The 24,256-nt window shown below is 44.4% G+C and overlaps 1 protein-coding gene across 2 annotated transcripts; it reads left to right on the plus strand.

Annotated features, from left to right (window-relative positions):
- Positions 1-1,839: 1,839 nt before the first annotated feature.
- On the plus strand, positions 1,840-23,958 carry LOC115168406 (cysteine-rich and transmembrane domain-containing protein 1). 2 transcript variants are annotated; one of them, XM_029723653.1, is made up of 3 exons: positions 1,840-2,181; positions 13,369-13,689; positions 22,574-23,958. In XM_029723653.1, exons 2-3 carry the CDS (start codon positions 13,389-13,391, stop codon positions 22,675-22,677), a joined length of 405 nt encoding a protein of 134 aa, XP_029579513.1. In that variant the 5' UTR covers positions 1,840-2,181; positions 13,369-13,388; the 3' UTR covers positions 22,678-23,958. The 2 variants fall into 2 exon arrangements, with proteins under 2 accessions (XP_029579513.1, XP_029579519.1); XM_029723659.1 differs by lacking the exon at positions 1,840-2,181 and adding an exon at positions 7,338-7,405.
- Positions 23,959-24,256: the final 298 nt, after the last annotated feature.

The following is a 24,256-nucleotide window of genomic DNA, read 5'->3' on the forward strand; positions in this document are numbered from 1 at the left end:
GCTAGTGGCTAGAGTAGAGATAGTGTTAGGGGTTAGGGGCTAGAGTAGAGAGTGTTAGGGGCTAGAGTAGAGAGAGTGCTAAGGGTTAGGGGCTAGAGTAGAGATGGGGCTAGAGTAGAGATGGGACTAGAGTAGAGATGGGGCTAGAGTAGAGATGGGGCTAGAGTAGAGATGGGGCTAGAGTAGAGATGGGGCTAGAGTAGAGATGGGGCTAGAGTAGAGAGAGTGCTAAGGGTTAGGGGCTAGAGTAGAGATGGGGCTAGAGTAGAGATGGGACTAGAGTAGAGATGGGGCTAGAGTAGAGATGGGGCTAGGGGCTAGAGTAGAGATGGGGCTAGAGTAGAGATGGGGCTAGAGTAGAGATGGGGCTAGAAGAGATGGGGCTAGAGTAGAGATGGGGCTAGAGTAGAGATGGGGCTAGAGTAGAGATGGGGCTAGAGTAGAGATGGGGCTAGAGTAGAGATGGGGCTAGAGTAGAGATATAGCTAGATGCTAGGGGCTAGAAGAGATGGGGCTAGGGGCTAGAAGAGATGGGGCTAGTGGCTAGTAGAGATGGGACTAGGGTCTAGAGTAGAGATAGTGTTTGGGGCTAGGGTCTAGAGTAGAGATAGTGCTAAGGGTTAGGGTCTAGAGTAGAGATAGTGCTAAGGGTTAGGGTCTAGAGTAGAGATAGTGCTAAGGGTTAGGGTCTAGAGTAGAGATAGTGCTAAGGGTTAGGGGCTAGAGTAGAGATGGGGCTAGAGTAGAGATGGGGCTAGAGTAGAGATGGGGCTAGAGTAGAGATGGGGCTAGTGGCTAGAGTAGAGATGGGACTAGAGTAGAGATAGTGTTAGGGGTTAGGGGCTAGAGTAGAGAGTGTTAGGGGCTAGAGTAGAGATAGTGCTAAGGGTTAGGGTCTAGAGTAGAGATAGTGTTAGGGGCTAGGGTCTAGAGTAGAGATAGTGTTAGGGGTTAGGGTCTAGAGTAGAGATAGTGTTAGGCCTGGGCTGGGGGTTATGTGCTAGGAGCTAGAATAAAGATAGTGCTAGGGGAAAGGGGATGTGGGCTAGTCTTTCTGGGCCTGCTATAATTTGCTATTGCCTTTTACAGCTGCCATATGTCACATAGCTGTCTGTCTGATGCCACATGGAATGCGACTGTGTTTCACCACCCTGTCTCCTACCAGCGTGTGTGTGTGTGTGTGTGTGTGTGTGTGTGTGTGTGTGTGTGTGTGTGTGTGTGTGTGTGTGTGTGTGTGTGTGTGTGTGTGTGTGTGTGTGTGCACAGTTCGACGCTAGGGACATCGGAGATAGAGCAGCACTTGCGCTCTAAGTCTTTACATGTCACACCTGTCACACAGCTGAGTGACACTGACCTCTGCTGGTGAGAAGAAGGAGTTGCATCTGTCATGGAAATGTACTGTGGCCTACGCTAGGGGCTTGGCTACTCTGTTCATTACATAAAACCTACTCACAAACATAAAATTGTTTGATTTATAGATACAGTATTATGTGTGTGAGGGGCCATGTCAGGACCTATGATGTGGTAGCCTATGAAACACTAGTTGTATCTTTAATCTATTTATGAAGTAGTATAAATATAAACACAATTTCACGTCTGTGTTTTTTAGGATTTTTATAAGCAAGTAAAGTAGACCGTATTAATTCAATTGTCATTTTTCTACAGTTAGCCGATAGATCTTATGATAAAACAATATACTAATCAATCTAATCGAAGACACAATATATTGATAAATATTGGTTCCTAAATTTATAAGACTCATTCAATGTCCTATTTCTGTGTAACTCGTCACATCTTTCTGTGATGTATAATTAATGACCGAGCAAGTCAGATGGTCAGTAGTCTTCACTTTCGATGAATCCCATTCACCAGACTCTCACCGCTCTCCGCTCTGATTGGTCCGTGAAAACATCGGTCGTTCACCACAGCCAACCAGTGAAAGGCGGGTAATGCCGTTTCGAACGTGTTTTTTCTATGCAAACCCCTCGCGCCACCATCGGGTGACGTCACGGTCCCCACACAACAGAGAGATGCGCACTGAGTTATAGACGAGCTGGTTGTTCAGTGCGGTAAAAAAAAAATAGAAGAAAAGCAATAAGCAATAAAGATCCTGCCGAATAGCTTGTTTTTTTGAAAGAGGAGTTGGACTTTCTGTTGATAACGGATATCATTTCTCATAAGGTAGGTGATAATATTGTGGTCCATATGTCTGTTAACGTTGCCTGTCTCTAAGTTGCGGCCTGTTGGGAAATTGCAGCTCGACAGGGTTGTTCTTGGGCTTTGGCCCTGTGCAGGTGTTATTTGTATTCCATCCTTGTCTTATTGAGGCGACCACGCAGCTGGGCCTCTTTCTCCAGGTACGTTGTATCCAACAATACATTTGACATAATAGAAAGGGAGATAAAGTCGTGTCAGACATCATTAGTTATGATAGAATTCGTGATATATTGATTTCTATGTAGCCTAATATTTTGAAAGTGGCCTATTGCAGCAAACCAACTGATCTAGCCTTTATGCTATGCTGTAGATGTGTTTTTTTTTAAATCTAGTAGCTAGTTGTTAATAAAGCCAAAGATCCGAGTTAAGTGTCATTTTGTTCCTTTGATATGGCATCAATGCAACAACACTGTAGGCTAACATGAGACGCCACGACAACACTGTAGGCTAACATGAGACGCCACAACAACACTGTAGGCTTATACGAGATGCCAGTGAAGAAGAATAGCCTAATAGCCTATTTTACACAGAAAAATCCCCCTCATAAATGTAGCCTATAAAGGACGTGGCAGGAAAAATAAACCTAATTGAGGGAGTGTTTTAGACGATCAACTGCACCATGTTGAAATATCATCCCAGTTCTTTCCATTTCAACAGTCATCTCTTGGTGAATGATCTATGCCCCAGCTGGCTGTGGTTCTAATAGGCCTAGTTGACTGTTATAACCCTGGACATTTATTCATTTAGGACTGGGATCTTATTGTGTTTGAGAAGTATGTTCCATTCTTTCACCATATACTGGAACCATACCCTCACTCTTAGTGTAAAACTGCAACCATACCCTCACTCTCAGTGTAAAACTGGAACCATACCCTCACTCTTAGTGTAAAACTGCAACCATACCCTCACTCTCAGTGTAAAACTGGAACCATACCCTCACTCTCAGTGTACAACTGGAACCATACCCTCACTCTCAGTGTACAACTGGAACCATACCCTCACTCTCAGTGTAAAACTGGAACCATACCCTCACTCTCAGTGTAAAACTGGAACCATACCCTCACTCTCAGTGTAAAACTGGGACCATACCCTCACTCTCAGTGTAAAACTGGGACCATACCCTCACTCTCAGTGTAAAACTGGGACCATACCCTCACTCTCAGTGTACAACTGGGACCATACCCTCACTCTCAGTGTAAAACTGGAACCATACCCTCACTCTGTGTACAACTGGGACCATACCCTCACTCTCAGTGTACAACTGAAACCATACCCTCACTCTCAGTGTAAAACTGGAACCATACCCTCACTCTCAGTGTACAACTGGGACCATACCCTCACTCTCAGTGTAAAACTGGAACCATACCCTCAATCTCAGTGTAAAACTGGGACCATACCCTCACTCTCAGTGTAAAACTGGAACCATACCCTCACTCTGTGTACAACTGGGACCATACCCTCACTCTGTGTACAACTGGGACCATACCCTCACTCTCAGTGTACATCTGGGACCATACCCTCACTCTCAGTGTACAACTGGGACCATACCCTCACTCTCAGTGTACAACTGGGACCATACCCTCACTCTCAGTGTAAAACTGGGACCATACCCTCACTCTCAGTGTACAACTGGGACCATACCGTCACTCTCAGTGTACAACTGGGACCATACCCTCACTCTCAGTGTAAAACTGGGACCATACCCTCACTCTCAGTGTACAACTGGGACCATACCCTCACTCTCAGTGTAAAACTGGAACCATACCCTCACTCTGTGTACAACTGGGACCATACCCTCACTCTCAGTGTACAACTGAAACCATACCCTCTCTCAGTGTAAAACTGGAACCATACCCTCACTCTCAGTGTACAACTGGGACCATACCCTCACTCTCAGTGTAAAACTGGAACCATACCCTCACTCTCAGTGTAAAACTGGGACCATACCCTCACTCTCAGTGTAAAACTGGAACCATACCCTCACTCTGTGTACAACTGGGACCATACCCTCACTCTGTGTACAACTGGGACCATACCCTCACTCTCAGTGTACATCTGGGACCATACCCTCACTCTCAGTGTACAACTGGGACCATACCCTCACTCTCAGTGTACAACTGGGACCATACCCTCACTCTCAGTGTAAAACTGGGACCATACCCTCACTCTCAGTGTACAACTGGGACCATACCGTCACTCTCAGTGTACAACTGGGACCATACCCTCACTCTCAGTGTAAAACTGGGACCATACCCTCACTCTCAGTGTAAAACTGGAACCATACCCTCACTCTCAGTGTACAACTGGGACCATACCCTCACTCTCAGTGTACAACTGGGACCATACCCTCACTCTCAGTGTACAACTGGGACCATACCCTCACTCTCAGTGTAAAATTGGGACCATACCCTCACTCTCAGTGTACAACTGGGACCATACCCTCAATCTCAGTGTAAAACTGGGACCATACCCTCACTCTCAGTGTAAAACTGGAACCATACCCTCACTCTGTGTACAACTGGGACCATACCCTCACTCTGTGTACAACTGGGACCATACCCTCACTCTCAGTGTACATCTGGGACCATACCCTCACTCTCAGTGTACAACTGGGACCATACCCTCACTCTCAGTGTACAACTGGGACCATACCCTCACTCTCAGTGTAAAACTGGGACCATACCCTCACTCTCAGTGTACAACTGGGACCATACCGTCACTCTCAGTGTACAACTGGGACCATACCCTCACTCTCAGTGTAAAACTGGGACCATACCCTCACTCTCAGTGTACAACTGGGACCATACCCTCACTCTCAGTGTAAAACTGGAACCATACCCTCACTCTGTGTACAACTGGGACCATACCCTCACTCTCAGTGTACAACTGAAACCATACCCTCTCTCAGTGTAAAACTGGAACCATACCCTCACTCTCAGTGTACAACTGGGACCATACCCTCACTCTCAGTGTAAAACTGGAACCATACCCTCACTCTCAGTGTAAAACTGGGACCATACCCTCACTCTCAGTGTAAAACTGGAACCATACCCTCACTCTGTGTACAACTGGGACCATACCCTCACTCTGTGTACAACTGGGACCATACCCTCACTCTCAGTGTACAACTGGGACCATACCCTCACTCTCAGTGTACAACTGGGACCATACCCTCACTCTCAGTGTACAACTGGGACCATACCCTCACTCTCAGTGTAAAACTGGGACCATACCCTCACTCTCAGTGTACAACTGGGACCATACCGTCACTCTCAGTGTACAACTGGGACCATACCCTCACTCTCAGTGTAAAACTGGGACCATACCCTCACTCTCAGTGTAAAACTGGAACCATACCCTCACTCTCAGTGTACAACTGGGACCATACCCTCACTCTCAGTGTACAACTGGGACCATACCCTCACTCTCAGTGTACAACTGGGACCATACCCTCACTCTCAGTGTAAAATTGGGACCATACCCTCACTCTCAGTGTACAACTGGGACCATACCCTCACTCTCAGTGTACAACTGGGACCATACCGTCACTCTCAGTGTACAACTGGGACCATACCGTCACTCTCAGTGTACAACTGGGACCATACCCTCACTCTCAGTGTAAAACTGGAACCATACCCTCACTCTGTGTACAACTGGGACCATACCCTCACTCTCAGTGTACAACTGAAACCATACCCTCACTCTCAGTGTAAAACTGGAACCATACCCTCACTCTCAGTGTACAACTGGGACCATACCCTCACTCTCAGTGTAAAACTGGAACCATACCCTCACTCTCAGTGTAAAACTGGGACCATACCCTCACTCTCAGTGTAAAACTGGAACCATACCCTCACTCTGTGTACAACTGGGACCATACCCTCACTCTGTGTACAACTGGGACCATACCCTCACTCTCAGTGTACAACTGGGACCATACCCTCACTCTCAGTGTACAACTGGGACCATACCCTCACTCTCAGTGTACAACTGGGACCATACCCTCACTCTCAGTGTAAAACTGGGACCATACCCTCACTCTCAGTGTACAACTGGGACCATACCGTCACTCTCAGTGTACAACTGGGACCATACCCTCACTCTCAGTGTAAAACTGGGACCATACCCTCACTCTCAGTGTAAAACTGGGACCATACCCTCACTCTCAGTGTACAACTGGGACCATACCCTCACTCTCAGTGTACAACTGGGACCATACCCTCACTCTCAGTGTAAAACTGGGACCATACCCTCACTCTCAGTGTACAACTGGGACCATACCGTCACTCTCAGTGTACAACTGGGACCATACCCTCACTCTCAGTGTACAACTGGGACCATACCCTCACTCTCAGTGTAAAACTGGGACCATACCCTCACTCTCAGTGTACAACTGGGACCATACCCTCACTCTCAGTGTACAACTGGGACCATACCCTCACTCTCAGTGTAAAACTGGGACCATACCCTCACTCTCAGTGTACAACTGGGACCATACCGTCACTCTCAGTGTACAACTGGGACCATACCCTCACTCTCAGTGTACAACTGGGACCATACCCTCACTCTCAGTGTACAACTGGAACCATACCCTCACTCTCAGTGTACAACTGGAACCATACCCTCACTCTCAGTGTACAACTGGGACCATACCGTCACTCTCAGTGTACAACTGGGACCATACCGTCACTCTCAGTGTACAACTGGGACCATACCCTCACTCTCAGTGTACAACTGGGACCATACCCTCACTCTCAGTGTACAACTGGAACCATACCCTCACTCTCAGTGTAAAACTGGAACCATACCCTCACTCTCAGTGTAAAACTGGGACCATACCCTCACTCTCAGTGTAAAACTGGGACCATACCCTCACTCTCAGTGTAAAACTGGGACCATACCCTCACTCTCAGTGTACAACTGGGACCATACACTGTACAAAGACCCTATGTGGGAGAGACCCCTGACTATACAACTGAAGGCCTAGCTGTTTGTACCACTACCAAGTCATGAAGTGATACTTCTGTAAAGGGTGGATTAAATGGAGAGATAAGAGAGGCAAACTCTCTAGCCTTTCATTGGGGCAAGTGAGTCAGTGTGGTGCAGGGTTGGCCAGGCGACCGGTACAGCCAGGTACAGGTGAGGTCTGTTTTGCCTGAAGACTATAATACGGATCAAGGAGAAAGAGGTCAGAAGGGCCATGTTTCTTGTTGTTCTAGATGCTAGTTTCTGTGAGTAGATGTGTGTTGTTGTTCTAGATGCTAGTTTCTGTGAGTAGATGTGTGTTGTTGTTCTAGATGCTAGTTTCTGTGAGTAGATGTGTGTTGTTGTTCTAGATGCTAGTTTCTGTGAGTAGATGTGTGTTGTTGTTCTAGATGCTAGTTTCTGTGAGTAGATGTGTGTTGTTGTTCTAGATGCTAGTTTCTGTGAGTAGATGTGTGTTGTTGTTCTAGATGCTAGTTTCTGTGAGTAGATGTGTGTTGTTGTTCTAGATGCTAGTTTCTGTGAGTAGATGTGTGTTGTTGTTCTAGATGCTAGTTTCTGTGAGTAGATGTGTGTTGTTGTTCTAGATGCTAGTTTCTGTGACTAGATGTGTCTTGTTGTTCTAGATGCTAGTTTCTGTGAGTTGATGTGTCTTGTTGTTCTAGATGCTAGTTTCTGTGAGTTGATGTGTGTGTCCTGTTGTCATGGTTGTTAGCTAATTAGCTCACATGGGGTATAGAGGGGTACATAAGCCTACGATATATCTACCTGTCTCCTGAGTTAGCTAGACTTACAGATCAGCTGTAGTTTGTGATGTTACCTGTCTCCTGAGTTAGCTAGACTTACAGATCAGCTGTAGTTTTAGTGATGCTACCTGTCTCCTGAGTTAGCTAGACTTACAGATCAGCTGTAGTTTGTGATGTTTGAATTCAGTAGAATACCTTTGGTTGACAGCCCTACTTTGTTGTAGTGCAGTATGATTTTGCTCAACAATCATTGCTACTAACATTTATACTGTTGCACTAGGCTGTGTGTGTGAGAGAGGTGGAGAGAGACGGTGATGATGCCGTTTCTCTCTGCCTGTGTGTGTGTTGTGGAAACAGTGTCAGTCATGGGTCAGTACAATGCCTCGACACTGGAAGCCCTTTTCCATCAATGACAAACTGACGGACAGTCGGACACACACTAGAGCTCAAACACAACTGAACTGTACCTAGGACAGGAAGAGGAAGGTTAGCAAACATTTCTGATAAACCAGTCCGTTATGGGGAGGAGAGGAGGTTGTGTAACTAGAATGCCACAGTGTTCTTAGGGTCCCAGGACCAAATGTTCTCCAGGGTAACGCTGTGTGTGAATGGGGTTTTAGCGTTAGTGAAGGTAGTCATTGAGAATCCACAGGAGCATCTGTTCCTCACAGCTCAGGAGAGTAACCATGGTTACTCAACTACCTCACCTGCCATCTGTTAAGTGTGTACAGGTGACATGTTTGGTCATCGTTTCATAACCCTTCAAGTAAAATCAAGACGTACACACACAGAATATGTGTGGAGATTTTTCATATTTGCAGCAGCCAGCAGGAGAAGATTAGGCCGATTTACAACACGCAGATTAGAGGACGATTAGGCCGATTTACAACACGCAGATTAGAGGACGATTAGGCCGACTCACAACACGCAGATTAGAGGACGATTAGGCCGACTCACAACACGCAGATTAGAGGACGATTAGGCCGACTCACAACACGCAGAATAGAGGACGATTAGGCCGACTCACAACACGCAGATTAGAGGACGATTAGGCCGACTCACAACACGCAGATTAGAGGACGATTAGGCCGACTCACAACACGCAGATTAGAGGACGATTAGGCCGACTCACAACACGCAGAATAGAGGACGATTAGGCCGACTCACAACACGCAGAATAGAGGACGATTAGGCCGACTCACAACACGCAGATTAGAGGACGATTAGGCCGACTCACAACACGCAGATTAGAGGACGATTAGGCCGACTCACAACACGCAGAATAGAGGACGATTAGGCCGACTCACAACACGCAGATTAGAGGACGATTAGGCCGACTCACAACACGCAGATTAGAGGACGATTAGGCCGACTCACAACACGCAGATTAGAGGACGATTAGGCCGACTCACAACACGCAGATTAGAGGACGATTAGGCCGACTCACAACACGCAGATTAGAGGACGATTAGGCCGACTCACAACACGCAGATTAGAGGACGATTAGGCCGACTCACAACACGCAGATTAGAGGACGATTAGGCCGACTCACAACACGCAGATTAGAGGAAGTCAAATTATGTTGTGTTAACTTTGTAGGAAACATGACTTGTTCCTCTTTTAATCTGACCTGTCTAAATTTGGGACTTGTAGTGTGGTCTTCTAACATGCTCTTAGTAGTATCACCCACTCCAGCCTCCCTAGAACCTCATCACAGTCTTTACTTAACAAAAGGCACGTCTCAAAAGGTGGTCCAGGTGCTTTTTGGCACTAGCTAGGTATCTAGCTAGTAAACGTAACAACACACAATAATACCAAAATCAATATCAGCATGTGAAGTAGCTACACTGAACGAAAATATATAAGAACATGCAACAATGTCAAAGATTTTACTGAGTTACAGTTAGTTCATATAAGGAAATTAGTCAATTGAAATAAATAAATTGGGCCCTAATCTATGGGTTTCACATGACTGGGAATACAGATATGCATCTGTTGGTCCCAGAACCTTTAAAAGAAGGTAGGTGCGTGGATCAGAACCAGTCAGTATGTGGCATAATCACCATTTGCCTCATGCAGGGCGACACATCTCCTTTGCATAGTGTTGATCAGGCTGTTGATTGTGGCCTGTGGAATGTTGCCCCACTCCTCTTCAATGGCCGTGTGAAGTTGCTGGATATTGGCTGGAACCGGAACACGCTGCCGTACGTGTTGATCCAGAGCATTCCAAACATGCTCAATGTCTGGTGAGTATGTAGGCCATGGAAGACCTGGGACATGTTCAGCTTCCAGGAATTGTGTATAGATCCTTGTGACATGGGGTCGTGTATTATTAGGCTGAAACATGAGGTGATGGCGGCGAATGAATGGCACAACAATGTGCCTCAACTCATCACAGTATCTCTGTGCATTCAGATTGCCATTTATAAAATGCAGTTGTGTTCATTGTCTGTAGTTTTTTGCCTGTCCATACCATAACCCCACCGCCACCATGCGGCACTCTGTTCACAACGTTGACATCAGCAAACTGCTCGCCCACACGGCGCCAAACACACTCCATCTGCCCGGTACAGTTGAAACCGGGATTCATCCGTAAAGATCACACTTCTCCAGCGTGTCAGTGGCCATCGAAGGTCAAGACCCTGGCGAGGCCGACGAGCATGCAGATGAGCTTCCCTGAGACGCTTCTGACAGTTTGTGCAGACCTACAGTTTCATCAGCTGTCTGCGTGGCTGGTCTCAGACGATCCCGCAGGTGACGAAGCCAGATGTGGTGGTCCTGGACTGCGCTCAATTTTCGAGGCCGGTTGGACTTACTGCCAAATTGTCTAAAACGACGTTGGAGGCGGCTTATGGTAGAGAAATTATCTGGCAACAGAACTGGTGGACATTACTGCAGTCAACATGCCAATTGTACACTCCCTCAACTTCAGACATCTGTGGCATTGTGTTGTATGACAAAACTGCACATTTTAGTGGCCTTTTATTGTCCCCAGCACAAGGTGCACATGTGTAATGATTAAGCTGTTCAATTAGCTTCTTGATATGCCACACCTGTCAGGTGGATGGATTGTCTTGGCAAAGGAGCACAATTTGAGAGAAATAAGCTTTTTGTGCATATGGACATTTCTGGGATCTTTTATTTCAGCTCATGAAACATGGTCCCAACACTTTACATGTTATGTTTTATATTTTTGTTCAGTGTTAGTGCAGTTTGTTTAGGCGATTTTACAGCTATCAATTTAGGAGTCTAGAATCTCACTGTGTTCAACCAATGTTTAATCTTACTATGTAACATGGTACCGCAAAACAAACGACCCCTATGGTAGAAGGGTTGTCTTGATGAGAGGAGAATGGTATATACAAAGAATTATGTTGTGAAGAGGCATTTAGAAAGATGGGTCAGGTGATCTGGGTCAGGTGATCTGGGTCAGGTGATCTGGGTCAGGTGATTTGGGTCAGGTGATGTTCTCTATACAATGCTCTGATTGTTGAGGGAGGTTGAGAAAGATAGAGATAGATGAGAAAGAAGTTAGCTCGGCTTTAGATGTTTACAGTAAACACTGTGAATATAGCCCAGCGAACGATGGAGGGACAGAGGAATGGGGGATGGAGGGACAACGCCTCACTGGCCCACTTTCCTTCTGTCCTGCAGTTTGTTGTGCTGTGGCATTCCCAGCTGATGGGGGAGGGGCAGTGTTTCACTACTAAACAGACCCAACGTAGGGCTTAATGGTCTTCTGGCCTAGAATCTAAACCCGCAGAATGCTCTACATGTACGTCTACCTTGTTACGACGACTGAATTTCTTGAGTCCTCTCGCTTGCTCTCTAACTCCCTCTTGCTCTCTCTGTCTCTCTCACACACACACACACACACACACACACACACACACACACACACACACACACACACACACACACACACGGCTAGTGGTCACAGCCAGTAGCTGCTTCCTAATTTTAAAGTGTGAATTATTGACTGTGCGTTTAGTCTCTTCTTGCCGTGAGTCCATTGTTAGCTGGATAGAGGGCAGAGAGGTTAGGCCACTCCATCTCAGGTTCAGGGGTGTGAGTCACAATGCACTCAGGCTTTGTATGATGTCATGAGAAAGATATGCAGTACTCGTCTCTTTGTACTTTACTACTTCCTTTAGGGTGCTAGCAAATGTATAGGTTGGATGTACGTGTGTGGAAGCACTTCCTCATAGAAGGGTTGAAACCTCTAGCTGACAGACTTCTCTGGTATGATGGACATTTCTAGAAATACAACTAGAAGCATGTGGCCATGCGTTTGACCTACACAAGGAAAACGGTCATACAACAGTGACATTGTACAATGACAACTAGGGATCAAGATGTTATTTTGTTGTTTATTTTAACTCTTATTTTCACAATGTATCTGCTGTTATTTCTTACAACCAACACGAACTCTTGAACATCACATCGGCTGTTACTTAAACCAATTCCAGCTTCCACTTCCACTCATCTGCCCTGGGCTCTCAGTAATTTCAACCCAAGAGGAAACTCCGGCGTTACAGAGGCAAGAGACGGGGGATCCTGGTGAGATGAAGGCGAAGGGAAAACTGTCCACCTCTTCCTTCCATTCTACAGTCACTTGATAATAAGAGGATGACCGTGCAGGTTTTTTTACCAACGGGGCTCTCGGAACGCGATAGATTCACCGGGCGGACAAGGCAGTAGAGTCGGGGAAATTGAGGGGGGAGGGGTTTACCTCGATCAACTACAACTGGTGTACCAATTTGCATACCACCTCCAATTTGCATACCGCCCCAACAGATCCATAGATGACGCAATCTCAATTTTATTTAATTTTTTTCAAATTTTCAAAATTTGACCCTTGGGTCTTGACTTGATGTGCATTTGCAATATGAACATTTACGGTGGAGCACGCTCGCCATCTATTGGATTTTTGCTGTGTGACACTTGGCATTTGCCATATGGCATTTGCAATATGTTTTGAATGAAACGCCGTCCAATTGAGTGGTATTGTACATCGTGTAGATGTTCGTACGGTGCCAATAAGATCCCATTCATTTTTGACCATTTCAGGGGAGTATTCCCCTACCATGACAAGCACTGGCTAAAGGGACTCCTGGCTAAAGGGACTCCTAGGGGCTTTCTCTCACACACACTTGTCTACTGTTATCTCCAGCCTGTGTTGACTCTCTGCAGGGCTGTGAAACTGCAACAATACATTTGTTTGTCGCTCTCCTCCAATCTCTTTTTTTTCCCTAAATGCTCCTTCCTCCTCTCTGTTCAGTTACATTCAACATAACTTTATTGGCTTCATTATAGGAGCAATACAAAAGGAATTGTGTTTACACATTAGAATAAACATTAAACATCTCTCTTCCTCTCCCCATCCGTCCCTCTCTTCCTCTCCCTCCCTCTCTTTCTACAGGTGTCTCTGTTGTCTAGCAGATGAATTTTGAGCAGCCTCCTCCGTACCAGGCCCCTGGTTACCCCCAGCAGGGTTACCTCCAGCAGGGTTACCCCCAGCAGGGATACCCTCCCCAGGGTTACCCCGTAAACATGGAGCAACCTGGAGGATTCCCTCCTCAAAACCCAGGCTACCCTGCTGGCCCCGGGGGACCTCCTGGACCCTACCCTGGCCAGGGACAAGCAGGCCCCTACCAGGAGGGCTACCCTGGACAGCCCCAGTTTGGATGGCAGGGAGGATCACCCCCAGGACCCATGTATGGAGAGGCACCTAAAAACACAGGTGAGAGGGAGGCAGAATGAGGAGAGTGGAAGAGGAAGAGGCAGAATGAGGAGAGTGGAAGAGGAAGAGGCAGAATGAGGAGAGTGGAAGCGGGGTGAGGGGAGGAAAAGAAGCGGGAGAAGGAGGGGTGAGGAGGAGAGAGAGGGGATGAAGAATACAGGGAGAAGGAGAGGACAGGGGTAAGGGGATGAAGAATACAGGGAGAAGGAGAGGACAGGGGTAAGGGGATGAAGAATACAGGGAGAAGGAGAGGACAGGGGTAAGGGGATGAAGAATACAGGGAGAAGGAGAGGACAGGGGTAAGGGGATGAAGAATACAGGGAGAAGGAGAGGACAGGGGTAAGGGGATGAAGAATACAGGGAGAAGGAGAGGACAGGGGTAAGGGGATGAAGAATACAGGGAGAAGGAGAGGACAGGGTAAGGGGATGAAGAATACAGGGAGAAGGAGAGGACAGGGGTAAGGGGATGAAGAATACAGGGAGAAGGAGAGGACAGGGGTAAGGGGATGAAGAATACAGGGAGAAGGAGAGGACAGGGGTAAGGGGATGAAGAATACAGGGAGAAGGAGAGGACAGGGGTAAGGGGATGAAGAATACAGGGAGAAGGAGAGGACAGGGGTAAGGGGATGAAGAATACAGGGAGAAGGAGAGGACAGGGGTAAGGGGATGAAGAATACAGGGAGAAGGAGAGGACAGGGGTAAGGGGATGAAGAATACAGGGAGAAGGAGAGGACAGGGGTAAGGGGATGAAGAATACAGGGAGAAGGAGAGGACAGGGGTAAGGGGATGAAGAATACAGGGAGAAGGAGAGGACAGGGGTAAGGGGATGAAGAATACAGGGAGAAGGAGAGGACAGGGGTAAGGGGATGAAGAATACAGGGAGAAGGAGAGGACAGGGGTAAGGGGATGAAGAATACAGGGAGAAGGAGAGGACAGGGGTAAGGGGATGAAGAATACAGGGAGAAGGAGAGGACAGGGGTAAGGGGATGAAGAATACAGGGAGAAGGAGAGGACAGGGGTAAGGGGATGAAGAATACAGGGAGAAGGAGAGGACAGGGGTAAGGGGATGAAGAATACAGGGAGAAGGAGAGGACAGGGGTAAGGGGATGAAGAATACAGGGAGAAGGAGAGGACAGGGGTAAGGGGATGAAGAATACAGGGAGAAGGAGAGGACAGGGGTAAGGGGATGAAGAATACAGGGAGAAGGAGAGGACAGGGGTAAGGGGATGAAGAATACAGGGGTAAGGAGAGGACAGGGGTAAGGGGATGAAGAATACAGGGAGAAGGAAAGGGAAGGATTTTGTTTGCCTTGACTTAGGGCTGTCCCCTGAAAAAATAAAAATGTTGGTCAACCGAGAGTCGTCGATTGGTCGAAATGTTGAAATTTATTTTTCAGGATGTAGACAGACACCCTATGTGTTTTGAATAAAATCAACTACATATGCACTGAGCTTGTCGGAAGCTTTAAGAACACTGTTTGATTAAATAATTCAGAGGCACAAATTACTCAGAGCCTGATGGTCACACTGTGTTAAAAAAATGATAGTGAGTGCCTATGTGACTGGCACACGTTGTCTCGCTCTCCTCCCTACTGCAGCGAAAAGGCACCACAGCACAATAAGTTACCAAAATCCCAAGTTCCCGAAATCCCAAATTTGTTTTCAAAAAAACATTCCCTCAACCCTTGCTCTCTTTACATGAAACATGTAAGCATCACATGCATGTGACCAATAGGGCCTATAGCCTATCATAATCACATAAATAAATTGGTTATGACAAACGACAGCAAAATGGATGCAGAGGACGTGAAATAAAAACTTGAAATGGGTGAATGTTTACTGGTTGCTCAGGAGGGAAAGAGGAAGTCAGATGTGTGGAAGACATTTGACTTAGTTGTGGAAACTACTGGAGATCCAGATAAAGGAGGGTATATGAGCAAGCACTGTGTGAGTTATGTGTGCCAAGTTGCTGTTAGATTACAATATTATATTTATATATTTTGTTTTTTTCATTTGGAACAAGTGTACCAGTCTATTCTAATGAAAAAAAGATTATATAAAGCCTTTATTACAGCAGACTAAAAACAGTTACATCGTCAATTGCGGTTTATTGTTTAGGCTAGTTATTCAAATCTCCATTTGTTATTTAATTTTAAAACTAAAATGCTTAATTGCATTTCAAAGCATGAATGTCTCATATGATGTATGATGGCAATAACGAATTAATGATTGATTGATTGATACAGTAGCCCATATATTGAAATATAGGCCTAAGTAAGTTACAGTATTAAGACTAAACAGGAGACCTACAGTTCGATGGTGGTTATACAAGGATACTATACAAAGACCACTAATGACATGACTTATTATCATAATAATAGTAATAATAACAATAAGGAGATCAAGAAAAAGGAGGCTATAGGAGTGAGAGCTGTGTGTATATTATGTGTGACAAACAGGTGCTGTTAGATTACAATATCATTGTTCTGCCTGTTTGAAACAGTGTAAACAAATCTAATTCTAAGTAATACCAGTCTGTTCTAACAAAAATAATTGTAAAGCCTTTATTACAGCAGAGCAAAGATTAAAACAGCCAAATCTGTGAAATTTCTTTATCCAACAATTTGCTGCTGCATGAGGCTTGGTGCTCACGGAATCAGTAAGTTATTAAACACACAGTCAAACAGGCAACAGAAGCAGGATGGGTCTTATTTCTGGAGATGTTTGTATGTATATGGATGATTTATAAAGCCAGGCACATTTAACAGTTGATTATAGACCTAATTAAATGGGGGTTTCCTCCGCCACATTGTTCTCAATCCCAATATGCTGGTTAACTTTGGTATTATGCACATAGGTATAGGTGGCAATTCTACGGCGTACTGAAGATTGTTTCAGAACGGTGGACAGCGACCGTATCCAATGCGGGGAAAAGCACATTTGTTATAATATTAGATTTATTAGTATTGCCATAATTATTACATAATATAACCATATGTCAGTATCACATGTCTTAGAGTGATGGACTGTCCCATCCCCGTGGCCTCCACGATGGATTAGTCCACTGAGACGGGCATAAATCAGACGGGTGTCTTGTGCTTGACTAAAGAAATCTCTCGACCAAATAATCGACCAGTCGACTAAATGGGGTCAGCCCTACCTTGACTTCTCTGAATGCAAAGACGCTGGAGGTGCTTTGGGAACAATGTCTCCCCGGAGATCCCCAGCTGATCCATGTATTTGATCTATTGGGGGCTCCTGAGTGGCGCAGCGGTCTAAGGCACTGCATCTCAGTGCTAGAGGCGTCACTACAGACCCTGGTTCAGCGGTCTAAGGCACTGCATCTCAGTGCTAGCGGCGTCACTACAGACCCTGGTTCAGCGGTCTAAGGCACTGCTTCTCAGTGCTAGAGGCGTCACTACAGACCCTGGTTCAGCGGTCTGAGGCTCTGCATCTCAGTGCTAGAGGCGTCACTACAGACCCTGGTTCAGCGGTCTAAGGCACTGCATCTCAGTGCTAGAGGCGTCACTACAGACCCTGATTCAGTGGTCTAAGGCACTGCATCTCAGTGCTAGAGGCGTCACTACAGACCCTGATTCGATTCCAGGCTCTATCACAACCAGCCGTGATTGGTAGTCCCATAGGGCGGCACACAATTGGCCCAGCATCATCCAGGTTTGGCCGGGGTAGGCCGTTATTGTAAATAAGAATTTGTTCTTAACTGACTTGCCTAGTTAAATAAAATATTCCAGAGGTAGCACACTTGATTGAACTTGTCAACAAATCATCAAGCCCTTGACTAAGGGAATCAGGTGAGCTAGTTTACCTAGTTCAGGCCCTTGACTAGGGGAATCAGGTGAGCAAGTTTACCTAGTTCAGGCCCTTGACTAGTTCAGGCCCTTGACTAGGGGAATCATTTAAATTGTGAAACATTTGGGAACCAGTGGGTCAGACAGTTCTATCTAGGGTTGCAAAGCTACCGGTAATTTACCAAAGTTGCCAGAATCTTCAGTAATTTAGGTAATGAATAGAATCTATCATAACTTTGGTAATTCATACTTGAATAACTTTTAAAAAGAAAGTATTCATTTATAGTATACATGTTTTATATCTGGATCCAAATTGTCAATGAGTTTCTAGTAGACAGACCATATGGTTCAAGAGAAAAGCCAAATTATTGAAAAATGCATCTAATCAACAATGGCACTATTTTCTCTGCAACACATCCAACTATAGACTTTTTTCACAACTGCCACCAGTTGACGCCTAACATTGACAACAAACACATATTGGCATAGTAAAATAAGTTTGAAAAAAAATATATACATAAATAAATAAATATACATACATACAGTGCATTCAGAAAGTATTCAGATCCCTGGACTTTTCCCACCTTTTATTACATTAGTCTTATTCTAAAATGGATTAAATAAATGTTTTAATCATAGTGCTTGATGGTTTTTGCAACTGCAGTTGAAGAAAAAAGTTATTGAAATGTTCCGGATTGATTGACCTTTGTCTTGAAGTAATGATGCACTGTTGTTTCTCTTTGCTTATTTGAGCTGTTCTTGCCATAATATGGACTTGGTCTTTTACCAAATAGGGCTATCTTCTGTATAGCCCCCCTACCTTGTCACAACACAACTGATTGGCTCAAACACATTAAAAAGGAAAGAAATTCTACAAATGAACTTTTAACAAGGCACACCTGTTAATTGAAATGCATTCCAGGTGACTACCTCATGAAGCTGGTTGAGAGAATGGCAAGTGTGCAAAGCTGTCATCTAGGCAAAGGGTGGCTACTTTGAATAATCTCAAATATAAAATATATTTTGATTTGTTTAACACTTTTTGGGGGTTATTACATGATTCCGTATGTGTTATTTCATAGATTTGATGTCTTCACTATTATTCTACAATGTAGAAAAACCCTTAAATGAGTAGGTGTGTCCAAACTTTTGACTGGTACTTTAAGTATTCAAACCATTTACTCAGTACTTTGTTGAAGCACTTTGGCAGCCATTACAGCCTTGAGTCTTCTTGGGTACAATGCTACAAGCTTGGCACATCTGTATTTGGGGAGTTTCTCCCATTCTTCTCTGCAGATACTCTCAAGCTCTGTCAGGTTGGGTGGGGAGCGTCGCTGCACAGCTATTTTCAGGTCTCTCCAGAGATGTTCGATCGGGTTCAAGTCCAAGTTCTGGCTGGGCCACACAAGGACATTCAGAGACTTGTCTTGAAGCCACTCCTGCCTTGTCTTGGCTGTGTGCTTAGGGTCGTTATCCTGTTGGAAGGTGAACATTCGTCCCAGTCTGAGATCCTGAGCGCTCTACAGCAGGTTTTCATCAAGGATCTCTCTGTTCTTTGCTCCGTTCGTCTTTCCCTTGGTCCTGACTAGTCTCACAGTCCCTGCTGCTGAAAACATCCCCACAGCATGATGCTTCCACCATCATGCTTCATCGTAGGGATGGTGCCATGTTTCCTCCAGATGTGACGCTTTGCATTCAGGCCAAAGAGTTCAATCTTGGTTTCATCAGAACAGAGAATCTTGTTTCTTATGGTCTGAGAGTCTTTAACTCCAAGCGGGCTGTCATGTGCCTTTTACTGAGGAGTGGCTTCCTTCTGGCCACTCTACCGTAAAGGTGGAGTGCTGTAGAGATGGTTGTTCTTCTGGAAGGTTCTCCCATCTCCAGAGAGGAATTCTAGAGCTTGGTCAGTGTGATCATCGGGTTCTTGGTCACCTCCCTGACCAAGGCCCTTCTCCCTCGATGGCGGCCAGCTCTAGGAAGAGTCTTGGTGATTCTAAACTTCTTCCAGTTTAAAAATGGAGAACACTGTGTTCTTGGGGACCTTCAATGCTGCAGAAATGTTTTTGTACCTTTCCCCAGATCTGTGCCTCGACACAATCCTGTCACAGAGCTCTGTGGACAATTCCTTCGACCTCATGGTGGACTCCAATCAAGTTAGAGAAACATTTCAAGGATGAACAATGGAAACAGGATGCAACTGAGCTCAATTTTGTGTCTCATAGCAAATGGTCTGAATACTTATGTAAATAGTATATATTTTTTCTATTCATTTGCAAAAACGTCGAAAAACCTGTTTTTGCTCTGTCATTATGGGGTGTTGTGTGTAGATTGAATACTTTTATTTAATCCATTTTAGAATAAAGGCTGTAACGTGGAGAAAGTCAAGGGTTCTGAGTACTTTCCGAATGCACTGTATAAGGTTCTTTTATATCAGCATCCCATTGTGTGTTCTTAAAGGAGAAGGTTGTTGCTAACCACATGATAGCCAGATCAGTTTCTGCTTTTGTTCTTGTCATATGATTTAAAGGGGTGTTGTCTAAAACACACTTGTCAGGCCCTGTATTTGTTTACCTGGATAATACCTTCTCAGTGGTGAATAGTGGACTGCCACATTCATAACCAAGTGGGAGGTGGGAATTTACCAGTTGTGAAGTCGTAAATACCAGTTGGATGCATTCACTCACTTGTGACTGACCAGCTGAAATCAGTCTCATGTAGCAAAAACATAAGAGACTCAGCGCTACACAATGGTATATCATACACTGCAATTGAGGAACAATGGGAAAGTAGATCAACTTGTAAAGGGCCTTTGAAAGTTTTGGTACCTACTCAAGTCCTTTTCACACCCTCTTAAGCCAGCCCCGCCCGTCTCTTTAAGGATTCACATGTGAGGTCGTGCGCTAAACAGTGAGTAGTAAAGATTAAGACTAAAAGTGGTAGCCGACAATAAGGAACAATTCCAGGTAAATGTTACTTGTCTAAATTGATGGGTCATGTGAAATAAATGCTGTAACCCCCAGCCACATCCAGTGTTAGTAAAAGTAGAAATCATTCCAAATTCCTTAAACCAGACAGAACAAATATATTTTTTCCCCTTTTGAAAAAAGCCAGGGGCAAACTCCAACAATTTACAAACGAAGCAGTCCAGGTCACAACAGGTATTCTCTCACTCATCATAACACTCTTGGTTCTCTCCTACTCTGCCCCTTTGTGCAGGCTGCTGCCTCCTTTATCCCCAAGCACTCCCTGGCTTAACGAGCAACAGCCTTGCCTCGTTGGGGCAGGAAGTCCATATAAGGCCAGGGGGTGGAGCCAACCGGCTGCCAGATATCTTCCCTCAATAACCACTCCCCTCATCTCTCCCTGCCGTATGCCACACTGTATACATGGATGAAAGCTTCACGTTAGGGTCATTGTTAGTTAGCAAGCCGGCCATCGAACCCCAGCCGGCTAGCTAACAGCAAGCTTTAATATGCAATGAAAACAACTTTCTGACATAATTAGAAACGTGTAATATCTGTAATTAGATTCTTACCTGTATACATGGATGAAAGCTTCACGACAGACTGCAACACCTTTTATAAAACATCCTGTGTTGTTTCTGTTTAGTTTGCACAGCTTGTTTGGCCAGTTGTGTTCCACTGATTTCAAAACGTGTTATTTTAAGAGTGAGAGAGGGTCAGCATTGCTTGGCACGATCGTTGTCCAGAAAGTAGTCCATCACAACTTTTTCCCACTGACCTTTGTCAATAGCACCTGATAAATTCAGGGCAGCAATGTTATTGAGAGCAGTAGCAACGTATTTCAGGTCATTTTATAGACACAAGATGCAACACCACAGACCAATCCAAACTCATCTCTCGGCATGTCCAGCCCACTCATTATCTCAGCCAATCATGGCTAGTGGGAAGGTAGCTGTCTTTCTCTGTGGCTAAACCAACTAGGCTCGTAATTTAACAATTTTATTCTTATTTACAGATGACATACAAGTTTGATTCTAAGGCACATGAAAGTTCACATGTTCAAGAAGGCATTTGCCAAAAAATGCATTTTGATTAATTTTTTTTCTTCTAAACATTCAAAAGGCTCTCCTGTGAAGTCGTGACTTGCGACATACGCCTAGTTTCCTGAATCGGGTCACCTTTGAACTTGTTGAGAAATGCTGATTAGCTAATTGCCAACAAGCGGCCTAAACCATAAACTAAAAAAAAGTATAGCTACAGTATCATGCTTGTAAACAAAGTATAGTGTTCCAAAACCATATGAATAGATTGCTTTTTATAGATGGTTTCTGCATTAAACTGCAAAAAATGCTGTTACCAAGGTCCTTTCCTTAGTAGGCGACGTCAGAGCCCCGCATGATAAATTAGTTTTCCACTCGTAATTACCAGTTGGGGGGGCCATCCGAAGACGTGGACGTAGATTAAGGCAGCCCTCTGCATCTCTCTGATTCAGAGGGGTTGGGTTAAATGCCGAATACACGTTTCAGTTGAATACATTCAGTTGGACAACTGACTAGGTATCCCCTTTCCTTTCAAGTGTTTTTCTTTCCAGTTGTATTTGGTAAATACCACCTTCCCACTTGGTTATGAACACAGCAAGCTTACTGCCTAGCAACTGTTGCTAGAGAGCAGTCCCTTTTGTACTAGGGTAGTACCTTGCCACTCAGGTAACACATAGCTGACCTGACTCACTGCAGATGGCAGCCTTTGTAAGGTGTGTGTGTGTTTGCACATTAATCATTAACAGCAAATATACCAACGATAACAAGAAGAGTAGGTTGTTAGGGCTAAGTGTGTGTGACTTGTGTATTCCAAGTATGTGTATTCCAAGGGCGGCAGGTAGCCTAGCGATTAGAGCGTTTGGCCAGTAACCGAAAGCTCGCTGGTTTGAGTACCCAAGCCGACATGTTGAAAAATCTGTCTGTGCCCTTGAGCAGGGCTAATAACCCTAATTTCATTGCACCTATCTGGTGTATGTGACAATAAGACATATTTTTTTTTACTGCCAGTTGTAAAGGTTTAACTTTAATAAATGAATGTCTACCTCTCTTTCCCCATCCCTCCCTTCCTCTAGTGTACGTGGTGGAGGAGAGAAGGAGAGATGATTCAGGAGACACGTGTCTGACTGCCTGTTGGACGGCTCTCTGCTGCTGCTGCTTGTGGGACATGCTCACATAACCTCTGACCCCTGACATTTACCCATACCTGCTTTGACCCTTACCCTTTACCTCCTAACCCTTAACCCAAAGTCCCTCTCATCTGTAATAGAAAACAAGTACTGGAAGCAATAGAACACTATGAAAATCTGGGAAACCAGGCCTGGTATTTATAGCGGACTTTGAAAAGGCCTTTGATAAAGTACAACTAGAATTTATATGTAAATGCCTGGACTATTTTAATTTTGGAGAGTGTCTTATACAATGGCTTAAAGTTATGTATAGTAACCCCAGGTGTAAAATAGTAAATATTGGCTACTTCTCAGGAAGTATTAAATTGTCAAGAGGAGTAAATCAAGGTTGTCCACTATCGGCATATCTATTTATTATGGCCATTGAAATGTTAGCTATTGAAATCAGATCCAATAATATCAAGGGGCTAGAATTCCAGGGCTTAAAAACAAAGGTGTCATTGTACGCTGATCATTCATGTTTTCTTTTAAATACTCAATTTGGATCCCTGCACAGCCTCCTAGAGGATGTAGATAATTTTTCTAACCTCTGGATTAAAACCAGAATGATGATGATAAATGCTCCATATTATGTATTGGATCACTAAAAAAGACAACTTTTACATTACCATGTAGTTTACCAATAAAATGGTCTGACGATGTAGTGGACATACTTGGTATACATATCCCAAAAGAAAGAAATGATCTCGCTACAATAAATATTTATAGAAAGTTAGCCAAATTAGATACGATTTTGCTACCATGGAAAGGACAACATCTGTTTATTTGTGGAAAAATTACCCTGATTTAATTATTTTGTCATATTCCAGTTCACCTATTTACTTACTTATGGCCCTGCCTACACCTAACGACTTGTTTTTTGAAATTATATGAGCAAAAAAATTCCACCTTATTTTGAATAGCAAGCCAGACAAACTTAAACGGGCCTATTTATATAATGATTATGAATTTGAAGGGCAGAAATGATTAAACAAAAAAGGATTGGACCTCTCACTAAAGACTTCAGTCATACAAACACTACATAAATCTGAACTGGTTCTCGAGCAGATGAAAAAAAAAAAAGGTTTAAAAATGTTATAATCTTTGGAAATTATATCATAAATAGGACTGGTGGAATTATGTCACACATGCAGTTAACAAAAAAATATAGAAATGTCTGCTCTATCCAAAATTACAACCAACTGATTGCAGCATTGTGGAAAGGGGAGAAGGTAAGGAACTTGACTGTTGGCCCTGCGTTAAAGACCAAAATTGGTTAAAGAAAATTGTGATAAATAAAAAAAAGTATGCCAGTTTCATTTAAGCACCAAAAAATTGATAGCTGCGCCATACAGGTTGCAAAATAGTTGGGAGATTTTCGATGTTCCGATTCTATAGTACCTGGTTTATGAACTGATACACAAAACGACGCTGGATTCTAAACGTAGAGTTTTTCAATTTAAATTATTATACACAATTCTTGCAACCAAAATAATGTCATATATGGGGGATACAATCTTCCCAGCTCTGCAGATTTTGCTGTGAAGAGACAGAATCATTAGATCATTTGTTTTGGTACTGTCCATATGT

This window comes from Salmo trutta, chromosome 3 (assembly GCF_901001165.1).
Source record: "Salmo trutta chromosome 3, fSalTru1.1, whole genome shotgun sequence".
Taxonomy (NCBI): domain Eukaryota; kingdom Metazoa; phylum Chordata; class Actinopteri; order Salmoniformes; family Salmonidae; genus Salmo; species Salmo trutta.